We start from the raw sequence: 14,595 nt of genomic DNA, 5'->3' as shown, positions 1-14,595 counted from the left end.
AGAAGGAGAGCAAGAATCTCTCAAGCGGACTCCGCACTGAGCAGGGAACCTAACTCAGGGCTCAATCTCATGACCCTGAGATTGTGACCTGAGCCAAAACCAAGAGTTGGATGCTTAATCAACTGAGCCACCCAGGTGCCCCTCTTTGCTCTTTTTAAATAACAAACCATATTCTGTCAAATGACTATATTCTTATTTTGCCTTGATGTCACAAGAACCATTGATAAACCCCCTTCCATTTCCAATTTCCACAGTTGTCTTGGGTTAATTGTATATTTGTTATTTCTAGACCTCCAATTTCTGAAGTTTAAAATTTCGTAGATAAGGCCACCTTTTTCAAAATACTTAAGGATACCTTAATTCAGATACCAAGTTGCTTTAGCGATAATTGTGGTTTTAATCAATTAGAAAGTCTATAGCACAAGGAGAAGCTAGTCAATATAAAATATGTAGTGTTTCTTTTTTTTTTTAAAGATTTTATTTATTCATTTGAGAGAGAGAGAAACAGAGAGAGCACAAGTTAGGGGAGGGGGCAGAAGGAGAGGGAGAAGCAGACTCCCCACTGAGCAGGGAGCCCGATGCAGGACTCGATCCCAGGACCCTGGGATCATGACCCTGAGCCGAAGGCAGATGCCTAACCATCTGAGCCACTCAGGTGCCCCTGTAGTGTGTTTTTATTAAGTTGTGTTATTAAAGGAGGCGTTAAATCCAATTTTTTAGCATTTCAGTTGTAACAGAAATGTGAACTAAGAAGAATAAATCTCTCTCTCTTAGCTGTGGGCCTCTATGGGAGGAAGGGCATCGGTAATGGCTCTGCATTAGTCACTGACTGGGTCAGTTGTGAGGATTGCTCCAGATTGGGATGACATCATCCAGAACATACATATATTAAATAGGAGACAATACCTTGTACATGTAATGATCTTGAGTTAACCGAACAGTGGTTAAGATGCCTGCAAAAGTGGGATCTTTTTTTTAATATTTTACCCATTTATTTGAGAGGGAGAGAGTGAGAGGGAGAGAGCACGAGAGGGGGGAGGGCCAGAGGGAGAAGCAGACTCCCCGCTGAGCAGGGAGCCCGACGCAGGACTCCATCCCAGGACTCCAGGATTATGACCGGAGCCAAAGGCAGACGCCCAAGCAACCGAGCCGCCCAGGTGCCCCAAAAGTGGGATCTTTTGTTGGCAGCCCTGATGCTAGCCACTGTCCATAGTGAAATGAGCACAGCCCCTTTTCCATGTGTGTAGTTTGCCATGGTTCTTTATTGACTACAAATACGTCATTGGTGAGTTTGTTTTTTTTTTTTCACATCTGTTAGTGTGACCACAAGCTCATATTCTCCTATTGTAAAATTGGTTTTAAAGTTAAGACCTCCTTATTTTGCTGTTTACTAATCAGACTTTTCTAAAAATAAGGTCAAACCAGAATCAGGAACTGGGAATTTTTCATATTTGTCTCTTCCCTTGTTCCCTTTTATATTTCATTATTATGGAACTATATTCTGCTCTGTCAGAACCTGGTATTTCTTCCAAGTTCTTCACCATTTCCTGATTGATTAATTATATCTGTCTTAAAACATTTTTAAAGTTCTTGAAGTTCGCCTTTTAATATATTTTTTCCTGGAGAGTAGTGTTTAGGGCACTGATCTTTCCTGTGTCTGAATTGTTTTTCAAACTCTACTGAGCAATTGCTATAGACTTTATAATATGACAAATATACTAAGTTTACTTCATGGCTTGTATTGGGGATAAAAATGTCATTCCAAGTCCATATTTGTGAGTATGTGTGTGTATCTCTCCTATTGAAGTATCTTAATAATAAGTAATATCTCCCTTTTTGAAGTAGTATTTCTGTATCTTTAGGAGAAAATAGGAGTGGAGAGAAGCATGGGATGTCTGTGGTCCATGTTAAGATTTTTCTTTCCCTGTCTCACCCTAGTTTAAAAAAAAAAAGTTGACTACTGTTAACTACAGTTTATCTTTAGAAGAGAGCTTTGGCCCTATTTCTCATCTGTGACTACCTTAACATTGTTTTGTACATAAACCAAAGTGATAGTACATTAAGACATTTTCTATTCAGTGGTCTGAGTGAACCATTTTCTTAATTTAGCCATTCAGGTCTTGAGGAGGCAGAACACAGCTGGTCCATTCTGAATTTAGAGTGAATTATAATACATGGCAGGTTAAGGCTAAAGTCTCTTTGGGGCAGTAAGGCTTCAGATGATTCTGTTCAGGTTAACCTGTTATTCATTCAGGTTATCCGCCAACATATTGTCACAAATCCAGGGATGACAAGATGCTTGTTTCCTAAAATAGATTCATTTATATGTTGATACATGATACATGTTTACATCTTTGGGAGAGTATTTAAATATTATGTTCATAAAATAGGTGGTGGAATAAGATGAAAAAAAACTGCTAAATTTCTTTAAAGTTTCCCTTTTACCCAATTTATATAAACATCTTGTGGTTTGTTTAGGTAGTCCTTCATTTTATAGGCAAACAGGGCAGTCAGTCAGTTGATAAAGTAGGTTTTCTATTAGCATATTCTATATAGTCAGTAATGAGAACATGTCTGGACACCATGACAACAAAAAAGAACTATGATGATAGCTAATGCTTATTGAGCACTTAGATGGGAAGCATCCTGTGCTAATCCTCAGGATGCCCTGAGAAGGATCAAGAGTACCTTTTTAACAAATGAAGAAGTAGAGGCTCAGTGAGATTCCAGTGACTGGTCCTAGCATTCCAAACCCAGATCTGCTAGGCTTCAGAGCTACGTAAAATCTTGACCACTGAGCACTATCCGTGTCTCTCCCCACCCTATTTGTGTATTGTCTTGGTATGTGTAATTTAAACCTTCTGTTTTTAGTACCAAGTTCTGTGTTTCTCGGTAATAGAGATTCATCGCTCTGGAGGTTTTTCTGTATCGATCAGAGTAGATGTCCTAAGACAGATGCCATTTTTTACCTCTTAATACTGAAAATTTTCATTGTCCAGACTATCAGTAGTTGGTATTTTCAAGTTGGGATGTATAGATACAAATATTTTAAAATCATTTCTTGTTGGATTTATCAAAACTGGATTTATAGTAGCTTTTTTGGTCTTATAATTTGGGATATAGTATTCACTTAGCCTATGTCATGAATATGATTTTGCTTCCAAAATTATAAATATAGCTATAAAGACACTTACCTAAATGCAGCCTTAAATTTGTAGAAGTCCTAATTAATTTATTTTAATCTAGTTTTCTTTGTATTGTGATTTTTCTCTTTGGTATCAGCTCTTTTACTTGATTATTTCTAAACACCGATGATGCCTTTGAATTTATAATGAAAATATCTGTTGGCTTAATGATACATGGAAATCGCAAAATGATTTTGATTTTAGCCCTTTTAAAATTGGTGAAATACACATTTCTGTCATTAAGAATGTTTATTTTCTTCAGAAAAATTTCTTTTAAATTTCCCTTTTCCTCAGTTTGTATAAATGTCTTCTGGTTTGTTGAGGTAGTCCTTCATTTTATAGGCAAACGGACACAGTCAGTGGATAAAGTAGATTTTCTATTAACATATTATAGTCAGTAATGAGAACATAAGTGTATTTGAATAATAATTGCTAAAACATCAGACTTTGTGATTAAATAATAAAGATACCTTTTTTTATTTTACTTGGTTACTTGGTAAACAGTGGTTCAGTTTTGACATTTCTAGAATGAATTCTGTATTCTTTTTGGTATTTGGTTCTGTGACTACGTAATTAAATTTGGGGATAAAGCCCAGAAACATTGGTCCATTATCCAATTTTTAATGTTTGTTGGAATTTAACACAGGTTTTCTTAACATGCCACTGGTACTTAACTTGATTCTTAAATTACTAAAGTGCGACATGCTGAGATTCCTAAATTGACATTCTTTGAAGTACTTGGAACATTTCCCCACCACCACCAATTAAGTGCCTATTTTAAGCTAGTTTTTTGAGGGGGAGGACTTGGGGAAGTGGTACAGTTGATTTATAAACATAGATCTAATGACCAAGGAAATATAGAGTGCATTTTCTTTGTGAAGTCAGGCACTTACCAGTTTTTCTCTGCTCCTTAATTTTATAGAGCCAAAATGAAGAATGGGGAGGTTTGTCTGAGGATATCTTATGATAAAGAGCAGTCTAAGGCTTTAGTCCCTTTGACCCCCAACTTATTTATTGGTAACTACCAAGTTTCCCGTTTTTGTGGCATGGATATAATGGGGTGTTATGCAAAGACTGTTGCACGTGAGATGATTTCAAGTCCTTGCCTGATCTGTGAAGATCAAATAGTTAAAATACCGGGCGTTGGGCTTTAACCTCAGCGGTAGATGCATGATGGTGTTGATCAGCGCTTTGAGATGTGTCAGCCTTTCTTTTTTATACTAACAGCATCATTTTGAAATTTGTGGGGGTTTTCCTTTTGAGCTTTGTTTGCTGTTGGTATTGTTTCTCACTAAAGTAATCTGAGCAATGAAAACTAAGTGAGGTACCAAAAGCAAGCATTACACTCACGAATTTGCTTCTACTTCGAGATGATCCACTTTATGAATAGATTCTCTTGGATTTGCAGTTGTTAATCTGCCTCGGCTAGAAAGTGGTGCTCTATGGAGAATTAGCGCTGCTAAAATTGATTTGTTTTAGTGCTGGGGCTGCATGATATATCTTAGTACTATGCACCATCTTTGTGGAAGTAATAAATCTGTTGGACTGCATAAAAATGGAAAGGTAAGAATCTTAGAAAAAGTGATTTTTAAAAATGAACCTTTTGTAACTTAAAATTATTTTAAGTAAGTACTTGAAGTATTTAATAACATGCCTTTTAGCATGAAGTTTTGGGATTTTTTTAAATTAAAATCTTGCTAATAAAGAATATTGGGTATGCCAGTCAAACTCGAGAATATTGTACATTGTTTTGTTATGTAACGGCTAGATGTGTTCAAACATATATAATAATATTTAACAGCAAAAAGCGTTTTGATATAAATCCTTTTAGGATTTGGTCTAATTAGACAAACTCCTACGATTCCTTTGTAATCTGTTTATGTTAAAACCTTCAAGCCTAAACCTTTTTCTTTTAAATTAGGTTAAAAGTTAACAAGGCTATATACTCTTATGCCAGCGTTATTTTAATCTTTTATAGGTAAATTTGATTGGGGTCTGCTAGAACAAACTGAGTAAGTAAGGTTTGGTGACATTAATGTTTGAAATGGAAAGTGCAGAAGGGCAGATACAGAAAAAACAGAAGGCAGAACAAATCTTGCCTTTTGTTTACGTTTTATAAGAAATTTGGCCAAGTCCTTGGGCACTGGTTTTCAGGTTGTAATCATTTTGCTGTATGTGTGGTTTTTTTTTTTATTCTTATGTTAATCCCCATACATTACATCATTAGTTTTAGATGAAGTGTTCCATGATTCATTGTTTGTGCATAACACCCAGTGCTCCATGCTGAACGTGCCCTCTTTAATACCCACCACCAGGCTAACCCCTCCCCTCCCCTCTAGAACCCTGTTTGTTTTTCAGAGTCCATCGTCTCTCATGGTTCGTCTACCCCTCCGATTTCCCCCGCTTCATTCTTCCCCTCCCGCTACCTTCTTCTTCTTTTTTTTTTTTCTTAACATATATTGCATTATTTGTTTCAGAGGTACAGATCTGAGATTCAACAGTCTTTGCTGTATGTGTGTTTTTTGAGCTCTTTGCTTTTCAGAATTTCGAGGATCCCCCCTCCTTATTTCACTTTAACTCATTTTGAGCCCACTTTTGCTACTCTGGGCTATTTGCAATAATGAAAAGTTGGAGTAACTTAAAATCAGTAGCTGTAAATCTGATTTTCAAAGATATTTGACAAGAACCCACAGTAATAAAATACATTTTTATATCCTAATAGTTACATGCACATAAACTGAAAAAAGTATTTTGTTAAGTAATACTTTATTTCTTGTTTTGCTATATCACGTTTTCTGTTCTATCCTTTTTTTTTTCTTTTTTTTAATTTTTTTTTTAAGATTTTTATTTATTTATTTGACAGAGAGAGACATAGCGAGAGCAGGAACACAAGCAGGGGGAGTGGGAGAGGGAGAAGCAGGCCTCCTGCAGAGCAGGGAGCCCAACGTGGGGCTCAATCCCAGGACCCCAGGATCATGACCTGAGCTGAAGACAGACGCCTAACGACTGAGCCACCCAGGCGCCCCACTGTCCTTTTTCTCAATGCTGATCCTGATCTACTAAATGGATTGCATGCACCCTAGGATTGGGACCTGCAAAGAGCCTATTCCTAGCTGTTGGTGGTGATTTTTTTTCTTTAAAAAGTACTTTCTGAAAAATTTCAGGGTTTTAGCTCTTTTTTCCCCTACTGACACATTCTTTAAAATTTTCTTATGGTTTCGTCTGTTGCCTTTTTAAAAAATAAAAGTTCCTATTATAGAAAAATTAACAAATACAGGCAAGCACACTAGAACGTAATTTTACCTACCCATCAACCAGAGACAATTAGATGAACTCCGTGGTTCTCAACTGAGGTGGGGAGTGGGGCAGTTAGGCCTCCTTACGGAGCATTGAACAATGCCTGCACATATTTTCGATTGTGACGACTGGCAATGGGGTGCTACTGGCATCTGGTAGGTGAAGACCAAGGATGCTGCTAAACATCCAGCAGTGCCCCAGACAGACCCCCCTAGAACAAGGAATTATCCAGCCTCCAGTATCAGTCGTGCTGTGGTTGCAAAACCCTGGTTTAATTTAACACAGTAGGATATAGATTCCATTTACATTTATAGACTGCTACATCTTTTCAATATAATATAGAGTCCAGAGTATATTGGTTGAAATGAATCAAAAGTAGGAGGGCGAAAAAACCCTTAAGAACTGTAAAAGAGGGGCATCTGGGTGGCTCAGATGGCTAAGCGTCTGCCTTCGGCTCAGGTCATGATCCCAGAGTCCTGGGATCGTGTCCCGCTCCCTGCTCCTTGGGAGCCTGCTTCTCCCTCTGCCCCTCTCTCTCTCTCTCTCATGAATAAATAAATAAAATCAAAACTGTAAAAGAAGGACAGATGTGCTTAATAAGACCATGTAAATGGCTATAAAAATCACCTCTGAGTCAACAGAGTCACCTTGATAACCAGTGTCTGGGGAGATAATCTGTGGTTGACTTTAGCACCTAACCCACTGCAAAGCTTGTGGGATGTCACTATATAATTTTCATTTCCTCAACAACAACCAAATCAGTTAATGTCTGTTAAGGAAACTGAGTTTTTACCTGGAAACAGAATTGAGTATACCCTGTAGGCAATTAGAATATTTTTTAAATTTTCTGATTTCCCCATCCACCTTAGGGAGTTGATAATTTTTTTTAGAGGGGAACTAGTTTAAATGACCAGAATTGGCATATATAGACTTTTATTATTGTACATATAGACTTTGTTGTTGTTGTTCTTTTGTACCTTATTAGCCTTAAAGAATTTACTTAGTACAGATCTAGAGTTTGAATATTTGAAATTCAGTGATAAAATGTTACATTTTGAAAACCCTGATCAAATTTAAAGCATTTCACATTATGATCCAAATGGAAGACCTAGGCAGATACAATACAGTTACCCTAAAATATGCTTAAAATGATTTCCTTACAGTCTGAAGTTATATTTACTAATTAATCTGCTTTTTTAAATTTAAAAAGTACAATTAACTGCTAGAGAAAGTGATCTATCTGTTCTTAGTATTTTATAACTAATAGGTTTTAGAGTAGGGTGTACAAGATGTAGTTGTTATTCCCATCATTTTTAAGAAACTTTTGAGATATGTAATAGAAACAGATCAACAGCACAATAGAAAAAGACAGCAGTAGATATAAATAATTCACAGATGAAAGAAAAACAAATGGCCCTTTTACATAAGGGAACGTAAATGAAAATATGAATGAGAACTTTCTTTGGTTTGTTCTTGGATTGGCAAGGATGAGCGACCCTCTTGTCTGCTGCTTGTGAGCACTTAAACTTGTATTCCATTTTGGAGGATTAGTTTGGTGATACCTGTTAACAGTTAAATTTGTACACTTTTGACCCATCAGTTAAATTTTCAAGGAATTGTATCCAATAGAAATATACAAATGCACTAAGATTCAGTATCATATTAAGCCACTGGAACTTACCCAAATGTTAATCAGTGGGAAATAGGTTAAGAAAATTACAGTACAGCCATACATGAAACTGTTACCTGTCTGTAAAAGAAATGAGATTGATTTCTATGCAATGATAGGAAAGATATTCAAGGTATATCAAGTGAGAAAAGATCTAGGAGTGGGACATTAACTTACCGGCATTACCTCTTGAAAATGTTTGAGGTCCCTCCCCCCCCCGCTTTTCTAGAAGTGTAAAACAAACCTGTATTAGAAGTATACAATTTTAATTTATAAATTTTTTAAATGACAAAATGAAACTGTGTGAATGGAAGAGTACACATTGTGCTGTTCCATTAGGTAAAATTAAAGTAGAATTTGCTAAAAAGAAAAGTTCCAACATGTAAAGTGAAGCACTTGTGTGCTCTTGGCCATTTTAGACACTAGCCATCTGGAACAACCATATTGCTCTGGCCACTCATTGCTAATTAAAAAAAAAAAAATCATTTGACTATTTGACTATACTAGTGCCTCGCGATTGCTGGTGGAATCAGACTGACGCCATGAGCTGTGTCATCTAAAAGGTGCCTTACAAGGGCTTTCCATCCTCTTTTTATTCATTGCTAAACATAGATCTTAGTGAATTTTGGACATTCTCTGGCCCTTTGGTCTTTAAGCACAAGGAATAGTTTCAGAGTCGAGTAGGGACTTTGCCACAGAATTGAGTGAGGGGCAATAAAAAGGACGATTGTATTCTAGAACATGAAGGATAGAGGATACTTCTAGTACAAGGAATAAGTGAAGCCCCTTCACAAGAAAAATGAGTAGAGCAGTAACTTCAAATTACACTTAATTTCTTTTTCATTAAATGTAAATTATTTGCTCTTCGAATACATTGTGTGCTAGAAAGAGAAAATCAGGAGACTAGGTTTTCAGTTTTGGATCTAATACCAGTAGTTTACTTAAGCACTGATCTCAGCAAGACTTAAGCCTTCAAATAAGTGCTAGCTGCCAGTTTCTTTATATAGTTTCCCAGACTGTTTTGAGTCATCAGCCTAATATGGTGAATATCTGGGAATTTTGAAGGTAATGGGGTTTGTCTTAAGAACGTAAACAGTTTTAAGAGCAGGTGTAACTTAATTCCTCTTTCTGCTGTTCGTTAACCTGCACTTCCCACTACCTCTGGTTCCTTTTGTAGGGGACTGAGAGAAAAGTTCCTCTTGGTGTGGAGGGAAGTTGAACATACATGCGTGTGTACCAAGGAAAAGGAGCGAACGCAGAGAGCAGTGAAAAAGAGGAATAGAATAAAGGGGAAACTATATTGGCAGGGTGAATGGGAATGGAATGAAAAGCACTGGTCTTAGGCAAGACGAATCTTCCTCCTGTTAGGAGGAGATAACTGGGTAAAGCTGTAGTTTGTTTTTTCCTCATCAGTTGGATGAGCGAAATTCAGAAAGTTGTCCTTTTCTTAGCTTTGAGAAACTTATCATGTAGAGGAGAGTTGCTGGGGACTGAGGAGAAAGAGAAGAGATAGATGATTTGAGGAAAGTGCTGAGGGTTTGGAATAGACTTACTGGTGGGGAGCAAATGATGAGTAGAAGGATTGCCCAGGATTGCAGGCCCATCTCAGGTTGAAAATAACGTCTAAAATCTTGGTTCAAAAAATAGGTCTCCAAAGAATTGATACTAAGGGCAATTTGTAGTTTGTATTTGTGTAATACAACTGGATTAAATTTTTTTTTGTTTTCATTCTGGCCTTTATTTCCATGTAATCTAAATCACTGATGTTTTAGTGTATTGAGGAACTCAGCTTGCTGGGTAGTGGAAGAAGAGTAGTTCTGGTTCTTCCCAGGACCCCTTGTGTGTTGCGACAGACTTGACTCTCACCCTCCCCAGTTCTTAATTATTCCGTGACTCAGAAGATGTCCTGGTGGTGTGAGGGCCCAGAATACTGGAGTTATATTCAATCTTCTATAATATTTCCTTTGTATATAAGAGAAGATATAACTTGGTTAATACGGGCATACCTGTATCATTTAGCTTAAAATCAACCTTAAAGGTTAGTTGGTCATTAAGGCATTTTTAGCACAACTTTTTCAGACGCTGTCTAAACTGAGAAATTATTGAAGAAAACATGTTATAGCAACTTAAGAGTGGTAAAAGAATACATTATTTTTGTGCATTTTAGGGTTTTTCTTCTTAAAGGGTGTTTTTCCAACGAAGAGGTTTTCTCCCTATGAAGAATATTCTTCACAATTGATGGATGCTAATTTCTTGTTTAAGTATACTAATATGGATCATTAGCTATAAAGAATAGTTTGGCTTATCATCTACCCTTTCCTTTACTAATGTAGTAAAAGGTCTGTCAGAAATGCTGGGCAGTCTTGGTTTAAGAATTGTTTGTTGCCTTTCCTAGTAAGTCTCTTCTGGGGAGGAACAGCCGTGTGCTCAGCCCTATTTGGGGAAACTACCTTTCTCTTTTCTTTCAGTGGGCATAAGCTCTCCATGGTTGGTTTTCCCATAGTGTGTATAAAATTAAGAGAGAAAACAAAAAAGATGAAAAGCTATAATTTTATAAAGTCTCAAAGAACTGGTATGTAGGTGAAAGGTTGACAGACTTAAACTTTTCTTGTTCTCTCCCCAGAAAACAGAGACTATGTATCACAGCAAGAGTTTCATTGGGTGTAAGAAAGCGTACTAGAATACGTGCTGGAGTACTGACATGCATCAAAATGTAGTAGGATCTATGAATTCAGTTTGTACTTATAATTTTGTCAAGTTTGTTATTTATATTTTAGCATTACCTGAAAAGTTTAATTACATTAAATCCCAAGGGATAGTCCCAGTACTTCCTTTAACTGATCTTTTCATAGGGAATTTTACTCTGATAATGATCCATCATTGGGACTTACAATTTATTTTTTTACACAGAGAATACTGAAATAGGTTCAGAGGTTCATTGACAAAAAAGCATTATTAAATACTGTGAAGTACTGATGTCATTGGTACAGAAATAGATAAATAGGATTCCCCTATGAAAATGAGAGCTTCTCTAAGAAAGTGAAGCATTTGGGTTTCTTACTAGTATTATTTTAACTTGCTGGTTCATGCCACTGTATTCTGAGTGGGGGGAAAAAGGCAAAACTATCTCTTTTTAAACTGTTTTAAGAATTATCTGAGGATTAAAATTTAACTGGCGCTTCTCAGATACTTTTGTATTCAATGGTTATTGTATAAGGGATCTGTTACATATTTGAACAGTTTACATGACTTTGTAGCCTAACATTTCAAAATGCCAACTTTAGTGTTAAAGTGAGGATATTTTACAAGCCCTCAAATGAGCAGTTTTAAACTTTGAGTCACAAGCCTTTTGGCAGGGGTATAATCCCTTTGAGAGTCCGAAGAGCCATGGGCCCTCTTCTCAGGAAAATCTGTATGTAATTTTGCCTCTAGGGGATTCTTCGAGTCCCTAGAAATCCATCTCTGGACACTCTCGGGTCAGTTTAAAACCTCACCTCAGGTTACCTCGTTGATATGAGAAATCTCTATTTACATACATGTGTAGGCATAGACATCTAACAAATCTTTTTGGAGAGTTCTTTAAAATCTATCTTGAGGATTATTTTAAAAAATAATATCCTTAGTCTCAAAGGCATAGTCTTTGGAATTTTTTTCAAGCTAAGTGAACCATTAAAGACCTCCATTGCTACTTAAAATACCAAATGGGTGACTACTTTTCCACTCTTTCTTGGCAGAGATTTTCCTTTAGGATCTGTAGAAGAGTTTATGGTCACCAAAGGATGTAATGATTTTCATTAAGGGATTAAATTCCTTTACTTTGTGTAATAAAATCCTGATATACTTGAAGGCTGGCGGGAGGTAGTATTCTAATAGAATTTTCAGTTAACTCAGTATTGACCAGACGATTTTACACTGGAAATCTTTTCAGCCTGTTAGTAACAGTGCTTTTGGATTTTGTAGGATATAGGTCATTTTGATTTATCATTATATAAAGTTACTAAAAGAAATGGAATCGGAACTCCTAAGCACTGTTTAGAAGTTAAATGTTCAGACATAAACCAAAGAACAAAAACAAAAATTTAAGTTTCCTTTTCTTTACTGTGCACTAAACATTCTAGAAATCTGATTGTGTCTGTCAGTTTGTATACTGTGTAAGAATGTATGCATTTCTTTTGTAGCCACGTCATGAATATTTTAATGTCCCTGTGTACTAAATGACTACTCATCGTGTATGCAGAATTTCACAGAGGAAATAGAGAGCTGATATACTTATGAAAGAAAATATCCTCAGCTTGGTGACTATCTTGTATAATAGAGCATTTCAGAACTAATACCTTTCAATTGTAATTGTTTTTCCTGTCCTCATTTTTCTTTTTCTGTTTTATTTTCGTTCTATATGTGATCTTGATGTAGTTTAGTCCTGCTCGCAACTGGTTTAATTTCTACTTGAGATATGACCTATGAATGTTTGTTTTGAGTAGTATTTCATCTTAAACACATACACGTCATCATCTACGAACCATCTATGATTAAAATCTTGAAAGAGGAAAATCTAGCCATCATTAAAATGGTTCACCAAAGAAAATATAGTGGAAACGCTATGGCAAAATAAGCAGTGCAGTAACCTATATAGCGTGGCTTGGTCTTCAAAAGAAATTCTATTTCGTGTGACTGTATGACAGCCTATATGAGCTAACGTATTCTAATGTATCCCATAAAAGTGTATTTGGAAATAATTCCAGAAAGTAAAATCTGTACTTCACGTGGTATTTAAGGGTAAAACATTCACAGTTCTTAAGTTCGTGATGCACCTCCATTCAGTCACATTTACGCCGGACAGTCCTGAACAGTCCCTTGACGAATGATCAGAAAGCTGTGTCAGAAGTCTCTGCTGCAGTATCTTGTTCAATAGGAAAATTCTAATACTCAGTTTAAATACTAATATTTTACTAGTTATGCTTTTATAGTATATATTGTCTTCATTTAAATATTTAATGATTTGTTAACTCTGGTTTTATGTTAAGACTTTTAATATTGGTCGTTGTGTATACTTTTAATAAAATATGCAACTTATCTTATTATAAAAGTACCAAATAATTCATTGTTCCTATCTAGAGAGTTTAAAGCCTACTAAGTAAGTTACCAGTAAACAAATTCAGAAGACGCTCAAACAGGTTTACCACTGAAAGACGACCCGTGAAAATGTCGATTAGGCGGGTATACAGAGCGGCCTGTTCCAGGATTCTCTATGTCCTGCTTTACTTTTGAAGCACCTGGATGGGCTATCAAATGAGAAACTTAGCAGCATACATTGAAAGCATTGGGAACATTGGTCTTCCATTTCCATTTTTTTCCCTCTGTCCCTCCTCCCACCCTGCAAGATGTGATTCGTCTGGTTTTAATGCTGAACATGCATTGTCTTCTGCCGGTTTGCTTTGGATGCTGTGTGCTGAGCTGTAACAAGATGTTGCTTCTTTTGTTATTTGTATACAGCTGCTTGCTTTCAATTCATAGATTCTGAAACCGCTTTTCTTGCACGTCTAAAATAAAAGTATTGCATGTACTTTGTCTCATGTGAATGACTTTTTTCTTCTCCATCCCTTTTGACAAATAATATATTTTATATCTTGGTTTTTCCAGGTAATTTTATTAAATCGTGTAAAAAAACCCAAAAGTGGTTAAGCTGGCAAATTCTGTTAAGTTTACAGTTCAGTACTGTTAAGTATGTTCACAGTGTTGTGCAACTGACGTCCAGAAATGTTTCCTCCTGTGAAACCGAAACTGTATCCATTAAACAACTCTCCATTTCCCTTCCCCTCAGCCCTTGGTAACCACCATTCTACTTTGTTTCTAGGAATGTGACTACTTTAGCTACCAGTCCTTCTAGGTAATTTTGAGCTACAGTTTCAGTGTCAACATGGGAAAATTACATTTTATACTATGGACACAATTTGTAAAAGAAACTAATGTACTATTTGTACAAGTCTCAAGGAGTAAAACGTATAAATGATTCCTTTAAGAAAGGACACATATTTTAAATAATGCATATTTGATAAGTAACATGGTTCTCTTCATGAAATGCGATACAGGACTGCAGGCAGTAAGCACACAGGGGAAATCTGACCAGTTCCAGGGAATAGAATGAGAGCCATTTTTACATGGATAAGGGAAGAATGTTAGCTGTATAGAATTCAATGTAGGCATCTTTTAATAAATGCATTAAAGGTTGTATGGTGTTTTTAAAAACTATCTAACATTACAGTTGACCTATGAACAATGAGGGGGGGTTAGGAGCACTGACTCTCCCAGGCAGTTGAAAACCCACATATATAACGTTTGACTCCCCACAAACTTAATAGCCAACTGCTGACTGGAAACCTTACCAATAACCTCAACATTCCATTAACACCTCTTTTGTGTATGTATTATATACTGTATTCCTAC

The 14,595-nt window shown here is 36.3% G+C and overlaps 1 protein-coding gene across 8 annotated transcripts in view; it reads left to right on the top strand.

The window, feature by feature from the left end:
* Window positions 1-14,595, top strand: part of AP1S2 (adaptor related protein complex 1 subunit sigma 2) — a 37,937-nt gene that overhangs the window by 10,801 nt on the left and 12,541 nt on the right. Inside the window, exons 5-6 of one of the 8 annotated variants that reach the window (XR_010406046.1) lie at window positions 4,108-4,202; window positions 5,164-8,394. The exons of 4 other annotated variants lie outside the window; for them this stretch is intronic. Coding sequence is in view for 2 of the 4 variants with exons in the window: in XM_064573803.1 (XP_064429873.1) it covers window positions 10,775-10,831 (57 nt within the window). In the remaining 2 variants the exon portion in view is untranslated. Of the gene's footprint in view, window positions 1-4,107; window positions 4,203-5,163; window positions 8,395-10,774; window positions 11,255-12,329; window positions 13,715-14,595 lie in introns of those variants that run through there. 3 more of the 8 variants (XR_010406045.1, XM_064573805.1, XM_064573803.1) reach the window with 3 other exon arrangements.

This window comes from Mirounga angustirostris, unplaced genomic scaffold (genome assembly GCF_029215605.1).
Source record: "Mirounga angustirostris isolate CCGP_5_RB_7025 unplaced genomic scaffold, mMirAng1.0.hap1 SCAF_11, whole genome shotgun sequence".
Taxonomy (NCBI): Eukaryota; Metazoa; Chordata; class Mammalia; order Carnivora; family Phocidae; genus Mirounga; species Mirounga angustirostris.
This window is presented reverse-complemented; position numbering and strand designations above follow the sequence as displayed.